General features: G+C 52.9%; 1 protein-coding gene and 1 long non-coding RNA gene across 5 annotated transcripts; both read left to right on the top strand.

Annotated features, from left to right (window-relative positions):
- The first annotated feature begins 1,742 nt into the window (after positions 1-1,742).
- Slc11a1 (solute carrier family 11 member 1) lies at positions 1,743-11,715 on the top strand. 3 transcript variants are annotated; one of them, XM_013113661.3, is made up of 15 exons: positions 1,743-1,899; positions 2,312-2,445; positions 3,309-3,431; positions 3,729-3,848; positions 5,454-5,560; positions 5,927-5,997; positions 6,283-6,350; positions 6,517-6,672; positions 7,859-8,017; positions 9,367-9,456; positions 9,553-9,672; positions 9,956-10,105; positions 10,453-10,526; positions 10,880-11,033; positions 11,132-11,715. In XM_013113661.3, the coding sequence occupies exons 1-15, from the start codon at positions 1,893-1,895 to the stop codon at positions 11,243-11,245; spliced, it is 1,647 nt and encodes a 548-aa protein (XP_012969115.1). In that variant the 5' UTR covers positions 1,743-1,892; the 3' UTR covers positions 11,246-11,715. The 3 variants fall into 3 exon arrangements, with proteins under 3 accessions (XP_012969115.1, XP_021083047.1, XP_021083048.1); XM_021227388.2 differs by lacking the exon at positions 6,517-6,672; XM_021227389.2 differs by lacking the exon at positions 2,312-2,445 and having other exon boundaries at positions 1,752-1,899.
- A 721-nt stretch (positions 11,716-12,436) lies between these two features.
- Positions 12,437-13,840, top strand: LOC110340949. Of its 2 annotated transcripts, XR_005879896.1 has the most exons (3): positions 12,465-12,742; positions 13,076-13,103; positions 13,389-13,840. It is a non-coding gene; the product is annotated as an uncharacterized LOC110340949 (long non-coding RNA). The 2 variants fall into 2 exon arrangements; XR_002382800.2 differs by having other exon boundaries at positions 12,437-12,742; positions 13,076-13,840.
- Positions 13,841-15,148: the final 1,308 nt, after the last annotated feature.

The raw sequence follows: 15,148 nt of genomic DNA, 5'->3' as shown, positions 1-15,148 counted from the left end.
TGGAACTCACTATTTGTCTTAGTCTCTGGAGTACTAGGGTTGAAGACATGTGCTACCACGGTGAACTAAGGGTAAACTTTTGATAGTGATCCCCCCTTTTTTAACCTAAGCACATGGTATGCCAGCGCTCTACACTAAACTGCTCCCCTACTGCGATTTGATTTTACTTTTCATTTAGAGACAAGGTTTCACTAGTTTGTTTGGACCTTAAACTCAATTCTGCAGCCCAGGCAGGCTTTGGACTGGACTTTTCATTCAGTGTAACTTCCTGAAGATTTATCCACGTTGTTATATGTAGTAACAATTTGTTTCTTTTACTGCCAAGCAGTGATTCACTCACCAGCTGATGGACAGCTGGGGTAATTCCAGCTTTGGGCTATTACAAATAATGTTGCTATAAACTCCATGTACAGGCTTTTGTTTGGACAAATGTTTAATTTCTCTGGGGCAAATGCCCAAGGATTCATTCTGTGGTATGGATGCAGCATTCACCCTTGGCAGGACCTGAGAAATATTTTCCTCTGAGATCCTCGAAGGCATACAGGAAGGACAGATGGACTCTCTGACTCCCTCCCTCACATTAGGTCAACTCATGGCCCTTGATCTTCAGACTGAGATGAAAGGCCTGACTGTATGAGTGTGTGTGTATGAGCATTTGTGTGTGTGTGTGTATGAGCATGTATATGTGTGTGTATGAGCATGTGTGTATGTGAGCATTTGTGTGTGTGAGAGTGTGTGTGAGAGAGTGTGTGAGTGTGTGTGGTGTGTGTGTGTATGAACATTTGTGTGTGAGTGTGTGTATGAGCATTTGTGTGTGTGAGAGTGTGTGTGAGTGTGTGTGGTGTGTGTATGAGCATTTGTGTGTGTATGAACATTTGTGTGTGAGTGTGTGTATGAGCATTTGTGTGTGTGAGAGTGTGTGGTGTGTGTGTATGAGCATTTGTGTGTGTGTGGTGCGTGTGTGTATGAGCATTTGTGTGTGTGAGCATTTGTGTATGTGTGAGTGTGTGTATGAGCATTTATGTATGTGTGAGTGTGTGTGGTGTGTGTATGAGCATTTGTGTGTGTATGTATGTATGAACATTTGTGTGTGTGAGCATTTGTATGTGCATGTATATATATGTGTGTGTATGTGTGTGTATGAGCATTTGTGTGTGTATGTGGTGTGTATGTTTATGAGCATTTGTGTGCGTATGAGCATTTGTGTGTGAGTGTGTGTATGAGCATTTGTGTGTGTGAGCATTTGTGTGTGTGTGAGCATTTGTGTGTGTGTGAGCATTTGTGTGTGTATGAGCATTTGTGTGTGTATGTATATATGTGTGTGTTTATGAGCATTTGTGTGTATATGTGGTGGGTGTGAGCATTTGTGTGTGTGTGGTGTGTGTGTATGAGCATTTGTATGTGTATGTATATATGTGTGTGTTTATGAGCATTTGTGTGTGTGTGTGATGTGTGTGAGCATTTGTGTGTGTGTGAGTGTGTGTGTATGAGCATTTGTGTGTGTGTGGTGGTGGGGGGGCTACCATGAGATGTGACCACTAATACCCAAAAGGCAGGAAGTGCCTGCAATCAGATAAATTTGGGGTACCTGGAACAAGACCAGAGGTATTATGCATCACAGGGTAGCCAGGAGAGGAACAAGGGTCAAAGCTGTGGGTTACCAGCCCCTTCCGCTACCACTGGCCACTTCTGCGTTTGGTGTTTCGAAACACCAAATGTGTGAAATTGTGGGCATGCACTTGGTGATGCAGAGATGGGAGTCTGACCAGGATGGGAAGGGTGCGGGTTCCCCCACTCTTACTCACTTGTACCAGCACCCATAGAAGGGGACAGATTGAGAAGCTGCTGGGCCTGCTGTTCACACACAGACTGTATCAGACACCTGCGTCCTCATGATTCGTGAGTGATGACCTCTAGGGACCTACTGTGATTTGAGTGGGGGAGGGTGAATGAGGAGACCAAGAGACTTGAGGCAGCAAGTCTGTGGGGCTCTGGCCTGCCAGACACACTGGAGTCAGGTGCTTCTGTGGATTAAAGCTGATGGGGGAGGCAGAGCATGGGGCCCCAGCAAGTTGGGGACCTTGGCTTGCCCTTCCCTGGGCCTCACATCTCACAAATCCCCTGACTCAGAAGATTTGGATTGGAGAAGCTCTGTGCTCACTGGGAGGGAAGTGATTCTTGAAACCTCTGCTTGACACAGGGATGGAATGACCAGTCGCAGTGGGTGGACCGGGTGGAGGAGGCAGGTAGCTTGAATCCTAGGCTCTTGAGAGAAGCACACACCCGCCTAGCATCCTGGGGTCCCTCACAGGTAACAAGAGTCCCCAGAGGCTGAGCAGGCCTAGCTATGGCTCCATTTCCAGCCTGCCTGGCACAGCACCTCCAAAAGTGCCTCCCCAGGAGACCTACTTGAGCGAGAAGATTCCCATCCCCAGCACAGAGCAGGTAGGCATGCTGGGAATGTTCTGAGAGCTTTCTGGGTCTTCCAGATGCTCTGAGGACTTGCAACATCTTCTTTGACCCGAGGCAGTAGTTAACTGGGTATTCTGTAGTTACTTGAAAATGTCAAATGGTTCTCAAGAGAACCCCAGCTTTCCGGTGAGGGGAGAGACAGCCTGGAGGATGTTTTAGCGCTGGATGAAGGGACCAGGCAGGGGAATGCAGAGTAAAGAGAAGCATCAGGCTGATTCTAGGATGCTGCCACCCCGTCTAGCCATGATCTTTCTTCTTATAATGTATTACGTTTATTTGCTTATCTGTGTGCATTTGCATATGTGTGTGTAGGTGTGTCCAAGCTATAGCATGCATGTGGGGGCCAGAAGATAACTTGTGGGTTTCAGGCTTGGTGTCAAGGGCTTTTACCCTCTGGGTACTCAGTCTCAGTCTCTATAGCCACAGTCTAAGCAGATTCCTAGGCTGACTGGCCAGACACAGAAATAGGGTCGAGTGACTGAGACCTCAAAGTGGTCCCCAGAGAGAAGGGCGTGTGGTGTGAGAAAGGCTGGGGAGGGAACAGCTGAAGCAGGGAGATTTAACGACAACATGGTCCCTCTCTGGGACTCCGAGGTCTGTAGACAAGCCTGCAAGAGCTCACGTGCTAGTCAGCTGCAGAATGTGACCCTTCCAAAAGGCAGCACCACGGTGACTCAGCACATCCCACTGGTGCCTCAGGGTTGGGGGCAGCACTGGGTGGGCAGGGCTGGCCAGCCTGGGCTGAAGATGCCTGCTGAGTCCAGTGGAGGGGCTGGCCAAGGCCAGCCAAAACCACCCCGCTAACTAAGACGGCCCGATTCTGCTTACTCCTCCAGGGCACATTCAGCCTGAGGAAACTGTGGGCTTTCACGGGGCCTGGCTTCCTCATGAGCATTGCTTTCCTTGACCCAGGGAACATTGAGTCGGACCTTCAAGCTGGTGCGGTGGCTGGATTTAAAGTACTCAATCTGAGCCTCTGTGCTGGCTTTGTGGGGAGGGCGGTGTCTTGGCTAAGAGAGTGAAGACCCCAGTTCTCCATGGCAAGCTGCATGGGTGGTTTGCCTGGGAACAGGGTTAAGTTCAAGTGGGGAGAGGCGGGTAAGGGGTGGAGGGTGGGGAGTGGGGGGCTGGGTGGTTGGGGGTAGGGTGATGTCGGTGCTCCCAGGGAAGCCCCTCCAGAAAGAAGGTCTTCCCACCCCGCCCATCCCTGTCCAGGAGGCACTGCTTTGACTGAGGCTCCTCTTGCTCTTTCCCAGCTGCTCTGGGTGCTGCTCTGGGCCACTGTGCTGGGCTTGCTCTGCCAGCGGCTGGCTGCCCGGCTAGGTGTAGTGACAGGCAAGGACTTGGGTGAAATCTGTCATCTCTACTACCCTAAGGTGAGCCGGGAAGAGGCAGAGGGAGGGGTCATGGATGGGAAGCACCTACAGGTCTCAATCCCTGAGCAACTGTTTATAGCTTCCCCAACAAAATAAATACATCATCAGTTCCCAGGCATCACAGGTCCAGCTGGCTAAGGAAAACACAGGTTCAATTCATAGCAGCTCAGGGATAGTCACCGCTGGGCTGGGGATCTTGAGTATTGTTGATGTCCACTCAAGACCGCCAAAATATCACCATGAGATATTTCAAAGGGAAGTTTGTTTTATTGATTCACTTGTGTCTTGTGTGTTTGTTGCACAATTGGAGATTAAACCCAGGAGCTCCTGATGCTAAGATGAGCAATCTACCACAGAGCGACTCTCCAGCCCCTTTTTCAAATTTAACCCTTTCAGGAGTCAGAAGGGCTGGAAGTGCAAGGGCAAAAAGTGTCACTAAAGCTGATAACCCCTTCCCCACACCATAAGTGCCCCAAAGCAGCCTAGAAGCTTGCAGCCCGGCTTAAGTCACCATGAGAACACCTGCAGCCTCATAACCGTCACTGCCAAAAATGCCACCAGGAGCAGGGGAACCCATTTCTCTCAATATCTATTGGAATTAATCTGTATCTGCTGCTAAAACGAAGTCCTTGAAGCTGGATCATCTGGTAGGATATATATATATATATACATATATATATATATATATCCAGGTTTAGTAATAATGCACTCCTTTAATCCCAGTATTCAGGAGGCAGAGACAGGTAGCTCCCTGTGAGTCTGGTCTACTTAGTGAACTCTTAAAGAGAGACACACTATCCTATACCCCAGGCCACCCAAAAGAAGAAAGAAAACAAAGGAAAGATTAGTCTGGGTACAACACAATGATGGAGTACATGCCTAGCATCATGTACAAGACCTGAGTTGACTCTCCAGCATAGCAATACAAAAGCGGGGAGGGGGGCAGGACAAAAGTCTGATTAGCTCCCATCTCTACACGTTCAAGGTGCCAATTTCTGCTTGGCTTTATTTGGGGGGTGGATGCATGGGACTGGACCTAGGATCCCCATCAGTGCAGGCAAACACTACCACTCTGAGCTGTGTCCTGGCCATCTTTCTTCTTTGAGACAGGGTCTTACCAAGCTGCCCCAGGCTGTCCTTGAACTTACTCTTCCTCCTGCCTCAGCTTCTGGGGTGTCAGCCCTGTGTCACCAGGTCCGTCTTCTGATCTAAAGGGTTCCACCACATCTCAACATGAGACCAAGCTTCCAGCACACAAACCCTCGTGAGACACAAAGATGCCATAGCAAACTCCTTTAAGTATGTCTTATTTTGTTGTTTTTGTTTACCGAGACAGCGTTTCTCTGGCTGTCCTGAAACTCACTCTGTAGACCAGGCTGGCCTCAAATCCACAACAATCCACCTGCCTGTGCCCCCCCCCCCCCCGCCCAGTGCTGGGATTAAAGATGTGCACCACCACTGCCCAGCTGTCTTATAAAACCAGCTGGTAATGTAAAAGCGTGCAGGCTGCCAATCCTACAGCTCAGTGCAGAGCACCAAAAAGTGAAGCGTACAATGCCACACATCTTGCCTTCTTTTAAGGAAGCAACATTCTCCTCCCCATAGGTGCCCCGGACGGTCCTCTGGCTGACCATCGAGCTAGCCATTGTGGGCTCAGACATGCAGGAAGTCATCGGCACAGCTATCTCCTTCAATCTGCTCTCTGCTGGACGGTATCATGCTAGGGAACCCACCCCAGTCCAAGGCTGGAGGGAGCCACTGTCGCCTCCGGGCCGACGACCTCCCTGTGTCTTATCACACCATTCCTTACATGTAGGGCTGATATGAATCTGCTTCTCAGAATGTAAGGTGACACGTGTAAAGTCACACACATATGAGTCACATGGCACAGGCCAGGGCTCCCTGCCACACCTGGTCCCCCTACCCGGTTTTGCCCTTCCTGGATGTTTACCCTTGTTAGGCACACCCCACTCTCTGCTACCCTAGCTGTCCAGGCCACTTGGGTTCCTGACTCTCCACTGAGGGTAGGAACTGCAGATCTGGGCCATGCTGGGCTGACCTGACCTATGTGGTTTCAGTATCCCCCTGTGGGGTGGCGTCCTGATCACCATCGTGGACACATTTTTCTTCCTCTTCCTGGATAACTATGGTGAGAGAAAATCCCTCTTCTTCGTGGGTGAGAGCGGGTAGGGCTGCTGTCCCCTTTACTCCAGCTGTGTGCCTTGAGCAAGGGCTTCCGGTTTCATCTTCTGTAACACGGGAAAGAACAGCCCAGACGTCATAGGGTTGTGGTGAAGTTTCAATGAGGAAAATGTATGTTAAGCTCTTGGCCCAGTGCCTGGGACAGAGTGCTCAAAACGGCCACTCAAGTGTTTATGTGACAGGAGTTTGGAGTTTGTTTTTTTTTATACTCCTTTGCCTGCCATGCCCCTAGGATTGCGCAAGCTGGAAGCTTTCTTTGGACTTCTTATTACGATTATGGCTTTGACCTTCGGTTATGAGGTGGGAAATCAGAGTTATACCCTTTCCTCAAGATCACTTCTTTCCCTTCCTTTTGGGTAGACTGGGAGGTCTAGGGAAACAGCCCTTAGGCACGCTCCTTGCCCGCCTGTGGGATGGGGTGGAAGGGAGGGTGGGTTTAGTGGGATGACCAAGTTCCCTCCAACAGTACATGGTAGCACGCCCATCCCAGGGAGCGCTTCTTCGGGGCCTGTTCCTGCCCTCCTGCCCGGGCTGTGGTCAGCCCGAGCTGCTGCAGGCAGTGGGCATTGTTGGTGCCATCATCATGCCCCATAACATCTACCTGCACTCAGCCTTGGTCAAGGTGAGCAGAGGGGAGAGAGGGATGAGGAGCCCGTTTCTGAGCCTGGACTCCTGTCTCTTGGGGGACTTAGACAAAAAACAGAGTCATTCTCTGCTGTTCAGTCCACCTGTAATAATGGGTCTGGGGTGTGCTGGGAGCTGGGGAAAGCGTGTAAATCAGTCAAGTCCTTACCCCCCCCAGAAACATCTGCATCTTAGTGTGGGGATACAGACGAGGACAAAGTAAACAAAGGAAGGAATTGTGGATGATGAACGGGGCTCACTAAGAAACAAGCTGAAATCTGGTAGATAGACCGAAGGACGGAAGATGGCGTTGAAATCAGGGAGAGCAGCAAACGCAGAGGTGGTCCTGAGGCAGAGATGAGCCAGACACGTTCAAGATGAAGCATATTGGATGAGGGGGGGCACATCAGGACTGAGTATTGGATGAGGGGGGCACATCAGGACTGAGTATTGGATGAGGGGGGCACATCAGGACTGAGTATTGGATGAGGGGGCACATCAGGACTGAGTATTGGATGAGGGGGGCACATCAGGACTGAGTATTGGATGAGGGGGGCACATCAGGACTGAGTATTGGATGAGGGGGCACATCAGGACTGAGTATTGGATGAAGGGGGGCACATCAGGACTGAGTATTGGATGAGGGGGGCACATCAGGACTGAGTATTGGATGAGGGGGGCACATCAGGACTGAGTATTGGATGAGGGGGGGCACATCAGGACTGAGTATTGGATGAGGGGGCACATCAGGACTGAGTATTGGATGGGGGGCACATCAGGACTGAGTATTGGATGAGGGGGCACATCAGGACTGAGTATTGGATGAGGGGGGCACATCAGGACTGAGTATTGGATGAGGGGGGGCACATCAGGACTGAGTATTGGATGAAGGGGGGGCACATCAGGACTGAGTATTGGATGAAGGGGGGGCACATCAGGACTGAGAGGGACCTCAAAGGCCAGGTGTTCCTTCATTCATGTAACCTGTCACTGCGGACCAGACCTCTGGCAAGGGCAATGATTTAGGAAGGGGACAGTGAACCAGGACCTGAACCAGACTACTTGCTACCTAGGGGGCTTTCAAGGCTCTGTGACTCAGAGGGAACACAGGTATTTGTGGGGGTAGAGAACACTGGGGACCTTTCAGAGACTTTGGTCCTTCCCTCCGCCTCTGACCTTACTAGTCTAGAAAGATAGACAGAAGCCGCCGAGTGGACATTCGAGAAGCCAACATGTACTTCCTGATTGAAGCCACCATCGCTCTCTCTGTGTCCTTCATCATCAACCTCTTTGTCATGGCTGTTTTTGGTCAGGCTTTCTACCAGCAAACCAATGAGGAAGCGGTGAGCCAAACTGTTCCTATGTACCAGCGGGTTTGTGTGTCCGACCCCACCAGCCCTTCAGCTCTGCCGGGGGCTTCGGGTCACACGGTCACATCTCCCAGAGTCTCTGCTGGACTCTGAGTTCTAGGGTCCTCTCTCCTCATCGTCCCAGAAGACAGCTGTCAATCACTTTGCCACAATGGCCGAGCTGTCGCTTTGGTACCGGGCACCACCTGAGAGCCACAGGGTAAAGCGAGCCAGGAGTCCTACACCTTGCTCTTGTAGGTGCCACACCCAGGGACGATGTGACGAGACAGGACGCCAGCTGTCCACCAATGGGTGCTCAGCGAAGTTCAGAGTTGGAACAGTGCAGGGCGGCGGCTATGGGCAGAGATGCAGAATGTCTGGGACTGGTGGGAGCCGGGTCCCTTGACTGCTGCGTCCCTCTGGAGCAGCAGTTGACCTGCTCCTACTGGCTCTGTGGGATCTAGACTTGGGTCTGTCACTAAGAGTAGTCCTCCATCATGGGACTGTCACAGTCCTAGCCAGTGCTACACACTTGCTAAAAGCTGGGTCCTCTGTGTGTGGGTGGGGGTGGGGGTGGGAGGCATCAGGGCAGGAAGCAGCTGGGATTTCCTAATCATTGCACTTGGAAGGCCTTGCTATCTGTCCTGAGTGTGTGAGGGGGGCACCCCTCCCCCCGTGGCTCCCTACTACCCAGCATGAGGGAAGAGGACTCTACAGGGGAACTTCCTATATTCTTGCTTTTTTTGGGGTGGACAGTTTGTTTCGTTGGTTTTGGTTTCTGAGACATGGTTTCTCTATGTGTCACTCTGGCTGTCCGGGAACTCACTCTGTAGACCAGGCTGGTCTTGGAATTACAGAGATCCACCTGCCTCTTTAATCCAGAATGCTGGGACTGAAGGTGTGCCTGTTTTCAAGTTCAGGTGACTCTGCAGGGCTCTTTGAGAAAGAGGGATGTGGGGATGTAGTGGCAGTGCCAGCTCTTACTGACCCCAGAGTCTAGAAGCTCAGCTCCCATGTGAAACTCATAAGAGAAATAAAAACAAGCTGGGCTTGGTGACCATGCCTTTAAACCCAGCATTCTGAAGGCAGAGGCAGGCAGATGTCTATGAGTTCAAAGCCAGCCTGGTCTACATAGGGAGGTTTCAAGACACACAGGGCTTCATAGAGATACTTTGTCTCAAAAAAAGAAAGAAAAGAAAAGGAAAACCATTATTAGCAAAGTATGTCTGGCCAGATTTAGACTGCCATGCTTCAGATTTTAAGTAGATCAGCATCCGGGGTCCTGATTTTCCAAAAGTGAGTTTGTGTTTTCCCACCTCCCTCCTACTGACTTCCGCCCGCAGTTCAACATCTGTGCCAACAGCAGCCTCCACAACTATGCTAAGATCTTCCCTAGGGACAATCACACAGTGTCAGTGGATATTTACCAAGGAGTAAGTGCCACTCAGGCCAGATGTCTGGCCACGCCTTGTTGGGGGTGGAGCCTCTGGCGGGCGTGGCCTCTGCCTGATCTCACCTTCTCCCACTAGGGTGTGATCCTGGGCTGTCTCTTTGGCCCTGCTGCCCTCTACATCTGGGCAGTGGGTCTCCTGGCAGCCGGGCAGAGCTCTACTATGACCGGCACCTATGCAGGACAGTTCGTCATGGAGGTGGGCATGGAGGGCCCACGGGCCAAAGACGGCAGCCACCCTGCCGGAGGCTTGGACGCTGGGCCTTTCTGAGTTGCAGAGGGGCGAGATGACAGACAGAATCCCCAAAGTTGTTCCATATTCAGCAACCAGTTATGGGAATTCTCCCTCTCCCACGCATCCCCTCCCTACCAGCAAGAGTCAGAGCTGCCCCCATTTCCAAGATGGACAGGTGTAGGGGTGAGGCTGGGGGGTCTGAGACAACATAACCACCAGCTCCATCCGGGTGCTCGCTCACTCTCAGGGCTTCCTGAGGCTGCGGTGGTCGCGCTTCGCACGGGTCCTCCTCACTCGCTCCTGCGCCATCCTGCCCACTGTGCTCGTGGCTGTCTTCCGAGACCTGAGGGACCTATCGGGCCTCAACGATTTACTCAATGTTCTGCAGAGTCTGCTGGTGAGACCATGGTCTAAAGAGGAGCACAGGACCCCCCTCCTGGTCCCAAAGAGCTCTCTAGCTTTGACCCTAAACCCTCACAGGATTCCACAGTGACCCTAAGCAGCAAGAGCCCCCACTGTTCCCATTTCACAGATGGGAAAGCTGACGCATGAAGTTAATTGACTGGAGGGAGGCTGAGCTGACATTCAAAGTCCAACAGCCCGAGCCCAGGGCCTTCCATACTCTCTCCTGCTTTAAAAGGGACCCAGATGAGAAAGGCCCAGGGCTCTTAGGGAACTTCCCCGGAGGCGCCCCCTCCCGGCCACTCCAAGGCAGCGTCCTCCAGGCCCCACTGCTCTCCACAGCTGCCCCTTGCTGTGCTGCCCGTCTTGACCTTCACCAGCATGCCAGCGGTCATGCAGGAGTTCGCCAATGGCCTGTGAGTACGCCCCTCCCCAACCAGACCCCAAGCTGCCTGCTGCACTGACTCGCACAGGCAGGAACAATGGTCATCGCCACCATGAAGCCAAGACCCAGTGTGTCACAGCTACTATGGGAACCAGGACTTGGTGGGGGCTCTTTCTAGAACCTGGGTCACACACACCTCTTGTCAAGTTCTGCCAGTGTGGGGTCTGTCTGCTCTGGACCACACAGGCCACACAAGGCGGGTATCTTGCTTCCCTGTCCCCTGTCCCGGGCTAACTGGAGGTCCTGGGGGCAGGGGTGGGTGGGGAGATGATCCAGGAGGTCCAGCTGCAGCCAGCCAGCCCTGAGGATCCTTTCATGCCGCAGGTTGAGCAAAGTCATCACTTCCTGCATCATGGCGCTCGTCTGTGCCATCAACCTCTACTTTGTGGTCAGCTACCTGCCCAGCCTCCCTCACCCTGCCTACTTTGGCCTGGTAGCCGTGCTGGCTGTGGGCTACTTGGGCCTTACTGCCTATCTGGTACTGGGGGCAGCCGAGGGATACGGGAGGGCAGGACAGGGAGGCAGACGGGGTTCTGCGGAGCGCTGGCCTCTCCCTCATTCACGGTCCTTACCCAGGCCTGGACCTGCTGCATCGCCCACGGGGCCACCTTTCTGACCCACAGCTCCCACCAACACTTCCTGTATGGGCTCGCTGAGGAGGGGCAGGAAGATGGGGAGAGCTCTGGGTGAGAGAAAAGCGCACTGGTCCCCTGGATCCAGCAGCCAAGGCAACGGGATGCAGCAAGGCGATTGGAGGTCAGCCACCGGCTTCCTGGATTGAGGGTTTCCCGTCACCCCGAGTGAGGCGTCCTCTTGTGTGCTAGGGACCACACCCATCCAACCAACAATCTACAGTGCCTGCAGCTAGAGATGGCTCTACTGTTAAGAACACTGGCTGCTCTTCCCAGAACTAACATGGTGGCCCTCAAGTGACTGTAACTCCAGTTCCAGGACATCCAGTGCCCTCTTCTGGCCTCCTAGGCTGGCACTAAATACACAAACAAGCAGACAATACACCCAGATACATAAACACTTAAAAAACCAAAACAGTGGGCTGGAGACATGGTTCAGCGGTTAAGGGTACTGACTACTCTCCCAGAGGACCCGGGTTCAATTCCCAGCATCCACATGGCAGCTCACAACTGTCTCTAACTCCAGGATTCACCACCCTCACGCAGACGTACATGCAGGCAAAACACCAATGCACACAAAATAAAAATAAAGAAATTATTTTAAAACACACAAAATAGTGTCTGGTGCTTGATTCCTAAAAGACATCCAAAAACTTTCCGTGCAATCCTGTCACCCTCCTAGACTTAGGTAGTAGGATTTCGGTACCAGACTAGGCAGACCACCTCAAACAAAACAACTCCACGACTCTATTGTCTGACTTGGAAGGTGGAGGCAGGAGGTTTAAGGAGTCACCTTCTTGTTGTAAAGTCCAAGGTCAACCTGGGCTACACAAGAGCCTGTCTCAAGAACGGAGGAGACGCAGCAGAAGCAGCAGCAACCTAACTAACTTGGAGAACCGGAGCTCCCCTCTGTTCTATAGCCAAATCCCGCACCCCTCAAATGTCTGATATCCTCTACTCTCTGTTGTTCCCGCAACCCATTTCCCAGGCAGTAAAACCTAGAAACGGTCTCTTCTCTTTCAGGAACCAGGCCATTAAGTACCCAAAAGTCTGTGCCTTCAAGGGCCAGTTCATTTGCCATCTCCCCAAGGGACAGGGCTGGCCGGACTCCCACGCTGCGCTATTAGGGTTCCCTGCACTCAGCTTCCCCTACAGGCAGGGACTCTCCCGGGCGCCCACACCTCAGCCTAAGCCCTGTCGACCTTCAGGGGGAAGCGGAACTCAGGTGAGCAAGCGAGCGCTCGCTCTCCGAGGGCTGCGGAAGCCACTTCCGCGCAGAGGTTGGGAGTCCCAGCGTGCGTAGGGAACCCCTCCTCCGCCGCCAGCAGCCCGGCACCCTTCGCCCTGGGCAGAGCTAGCACTTTGCAGACGCTCCCTAGACAGTTTCTAGGCTCCCCTAAGTCCCTCCTCCAGACTCCTCCGGTTCCTCGTACCCTAACCTAGAACAGCCCGGAGCAGCACCGAGGAAGGGGTGTCCTCTGACCCTTTCCCCAGGGTTGAGCCTGTGGGAGGTTCACTGTCGTAAAGTAGCTCCCGTTACCCGGAACCCAGCTAGGTAGGCTACCCACTGGACGCTCAGATTGGGGCACTTGTTTATGAAAAGAATTCCCTCTTAAAAGGGCAACAAGAAGAGTGGGGCCCGGAAGGAGCGGCTAAGGGACAGGTCTGGCGCAGCCCGGACAACTGCCGTGCCTGGGCAAGAGTACCTCCCCGTGCCTTGTGCTTGGCCCTGGAGAAGATGGGACCCGAGACAGCGAAGAGGGGTAGGGGGGCTACTGAAGAACACATCTCCCAGATTCCCCTTCGGTTTCTCCTAAGTGTCCCCCAACTTGCGGCACATTCTGGTAATTCACTTGGCATTAACTGGGTGCCTTTTTTTTTTTTAAAGGAGGCCCTGTGCTAGAAGTGGAAAAGAGGTAAAAGTCCCAAACCAAAAGGATGTCAAGGAGCTCTCACGGGAAGGGATGGGGGCGGGGCTAAATAAACAAGAACAGTGACTGGATGAGGCCGGACGCCTGACCCCGTGAGTTCAGGGAGAGGGCCGCTGAGCTCAGGACTCGGGGGTCAGTGAGTGTGCCCAGAGTGCATGGTTCTCAGAAGCTGTGGAATGAGCTGGGGACCCAGAAGGATGGGAAGGCAGAGCGTCTGAAGACTTAAGTGTAGGATTTGGAATGGGCGCTGAGAAGGTAAACTTGGCTTAGGTGCACCCTGGCGGGGAATGGCGTACGGCAGCTCACAACAGCCCGGGACTCCAGCTCCAGGGGACTCGGCACTCGTCTAACCTCCAGAAGCATCCTGACGCTCGCGGCATACACTAACACCCATATGTATGCATTGTGGCACACACCTTACCATGTCAACTCTGGAAGCAGAAGCAGGCGGATGCTACACATTCGAGGCAAGCGAGCTTGGTCCTAGTAGCAAGTTCCAGGCCAGCAAAATCCACACAGTGAGACTCTACCTCAAAATAATAATCATAATAGTGAAAATAAATCTTGGGGCCAGTGAGATGGCTCAGTCGGTAAAGGTACCAGCCACCACTCCAGAGGACAGAACCAAGTCCTTGGGCCCCACCCATTTGGACTCCCTGACTCCACACATGTATTGTGGCACATTGGTGCTCACACAAAGAAATATAGTGATATTTAAAACACTTTTCCTTCCCTTTTATTTTTATTCATTTGTTTTTCGAGACAGAGTTTCTGTTTGTAGCTTTGGCTGTTCTGGAACTCCCTATGTAGACCAGGCTGACCTCAGACTAACAGAGATACACCTGCCTCTGCCTCCCGAGTGCTGGAATTAAAGGCATGCACCACCAACCGGCTGATTTTTTTTATCTTTTTAAAAAGACAAAGACGGTCAGTTTAGGCGCTGCTGAGGCCCACGGTCAGAGATGAGGTCAGATCAAAGTCAGCTGTTTCCAGCCGGAGGCCACTAGTTAGTGTAACACCATCTTCTGTCCCCAAACTGACTGAATTGAAGGAAGGAGGCCTACCTCCAGTTTCTCTAGATGCTCAGTAGGCCCTGGGTGAGGCTGCAGGTGGGAACAAATGGAAACCCGAGGTGCTGGATGGAGGGACCCTTGAATCAGTTGTCCTACAGGATCCTGTTGAGTCCTCTTTGCCCCCCCACCCCCACTAGCGGTCCACACTACTGTTTTTCCTGGGGATGCAACCACTAAATTAACAATCCTAATAGACTGTGTGGGTAAAGCCCCCTCCCCAACTGCTGGGGGGGGGAGTAAACAGCAGAGATGGAACTGTGCTCCCCTCGAAGAAACAAAAAACTGCCTCCGGACTGGCGGAGCGGTTCTCACAGTATGGCTCCAGAACCGGGAGAAAGCTACAGAGCCTCCTGCAGAACGTGAACCCTTCTGGACTGTCTCGCCTTTGTTTGGGGGTAGCTCCTGAGAACTGATGTGAGCTTAGATGGTGGGCGAGTGCTCAGGGTTAGGGTTAGGGAACCACAGGGATGGAAGGCAGCCACCTGCCCGCTTCAATCGCCGGACAAGGGTTCATTCAACCTCGGGTCACACATTTCATTTTGGGGACAGTGTGGGCCTGGCTGAGAGCTGAGGCACCCCCGGCGGGCCTGGCCGAGAAGAGGGGCTCCGAGGGGAGACCGGAGAGCCTGGGTTTGTGCCTTCAGTTTTCCAAGCTGTTTTAAGAAAGGTGTTGGAGGAGTTCGTGAGACCTGGAGTGCAATTTAGGGTGCACGACCCAGGGCGTCAACACACGGGAGGTGAAGACCTTGTGGGTGTAAGGATGGCGGCCATAGGGATCCCCAAGAGCAGAAGAAGGGGTCAGGGATCAGCACCCCACGTTTTCTGCTGGTCCGGCTCGTCTGCAGAGCGGCGAGCGCATTGCGAGCCAGGCCCCCAGCCTGGCTTTCGGGTGGGATGCGACGGGACGCGCCCGCCCCGCCCCAGTGCCTGGGGAGGAAGTGGCCAGGCGTGCGTGTC

Source organism: Mesocricetus auratus, unplaced genomic scaffold, assembly GCF_017639785.1.
Source record: "Mesocricetus auratus isolate SY011 unplaced genomic scaffold, BCM_Maur_2.0 Super-Scaffold_100010, whole genome shotgun sequence".
Taxonomy (NCBI): Eukaryota; Metazoa; Chordata; class Mammalia; order Rodentia; family Cricetidae; genus Mesocricetus; species Mesocricetus auratus.
This window is presented reverse-complemented; position numbering and strand designations above follow the sequence as displayed.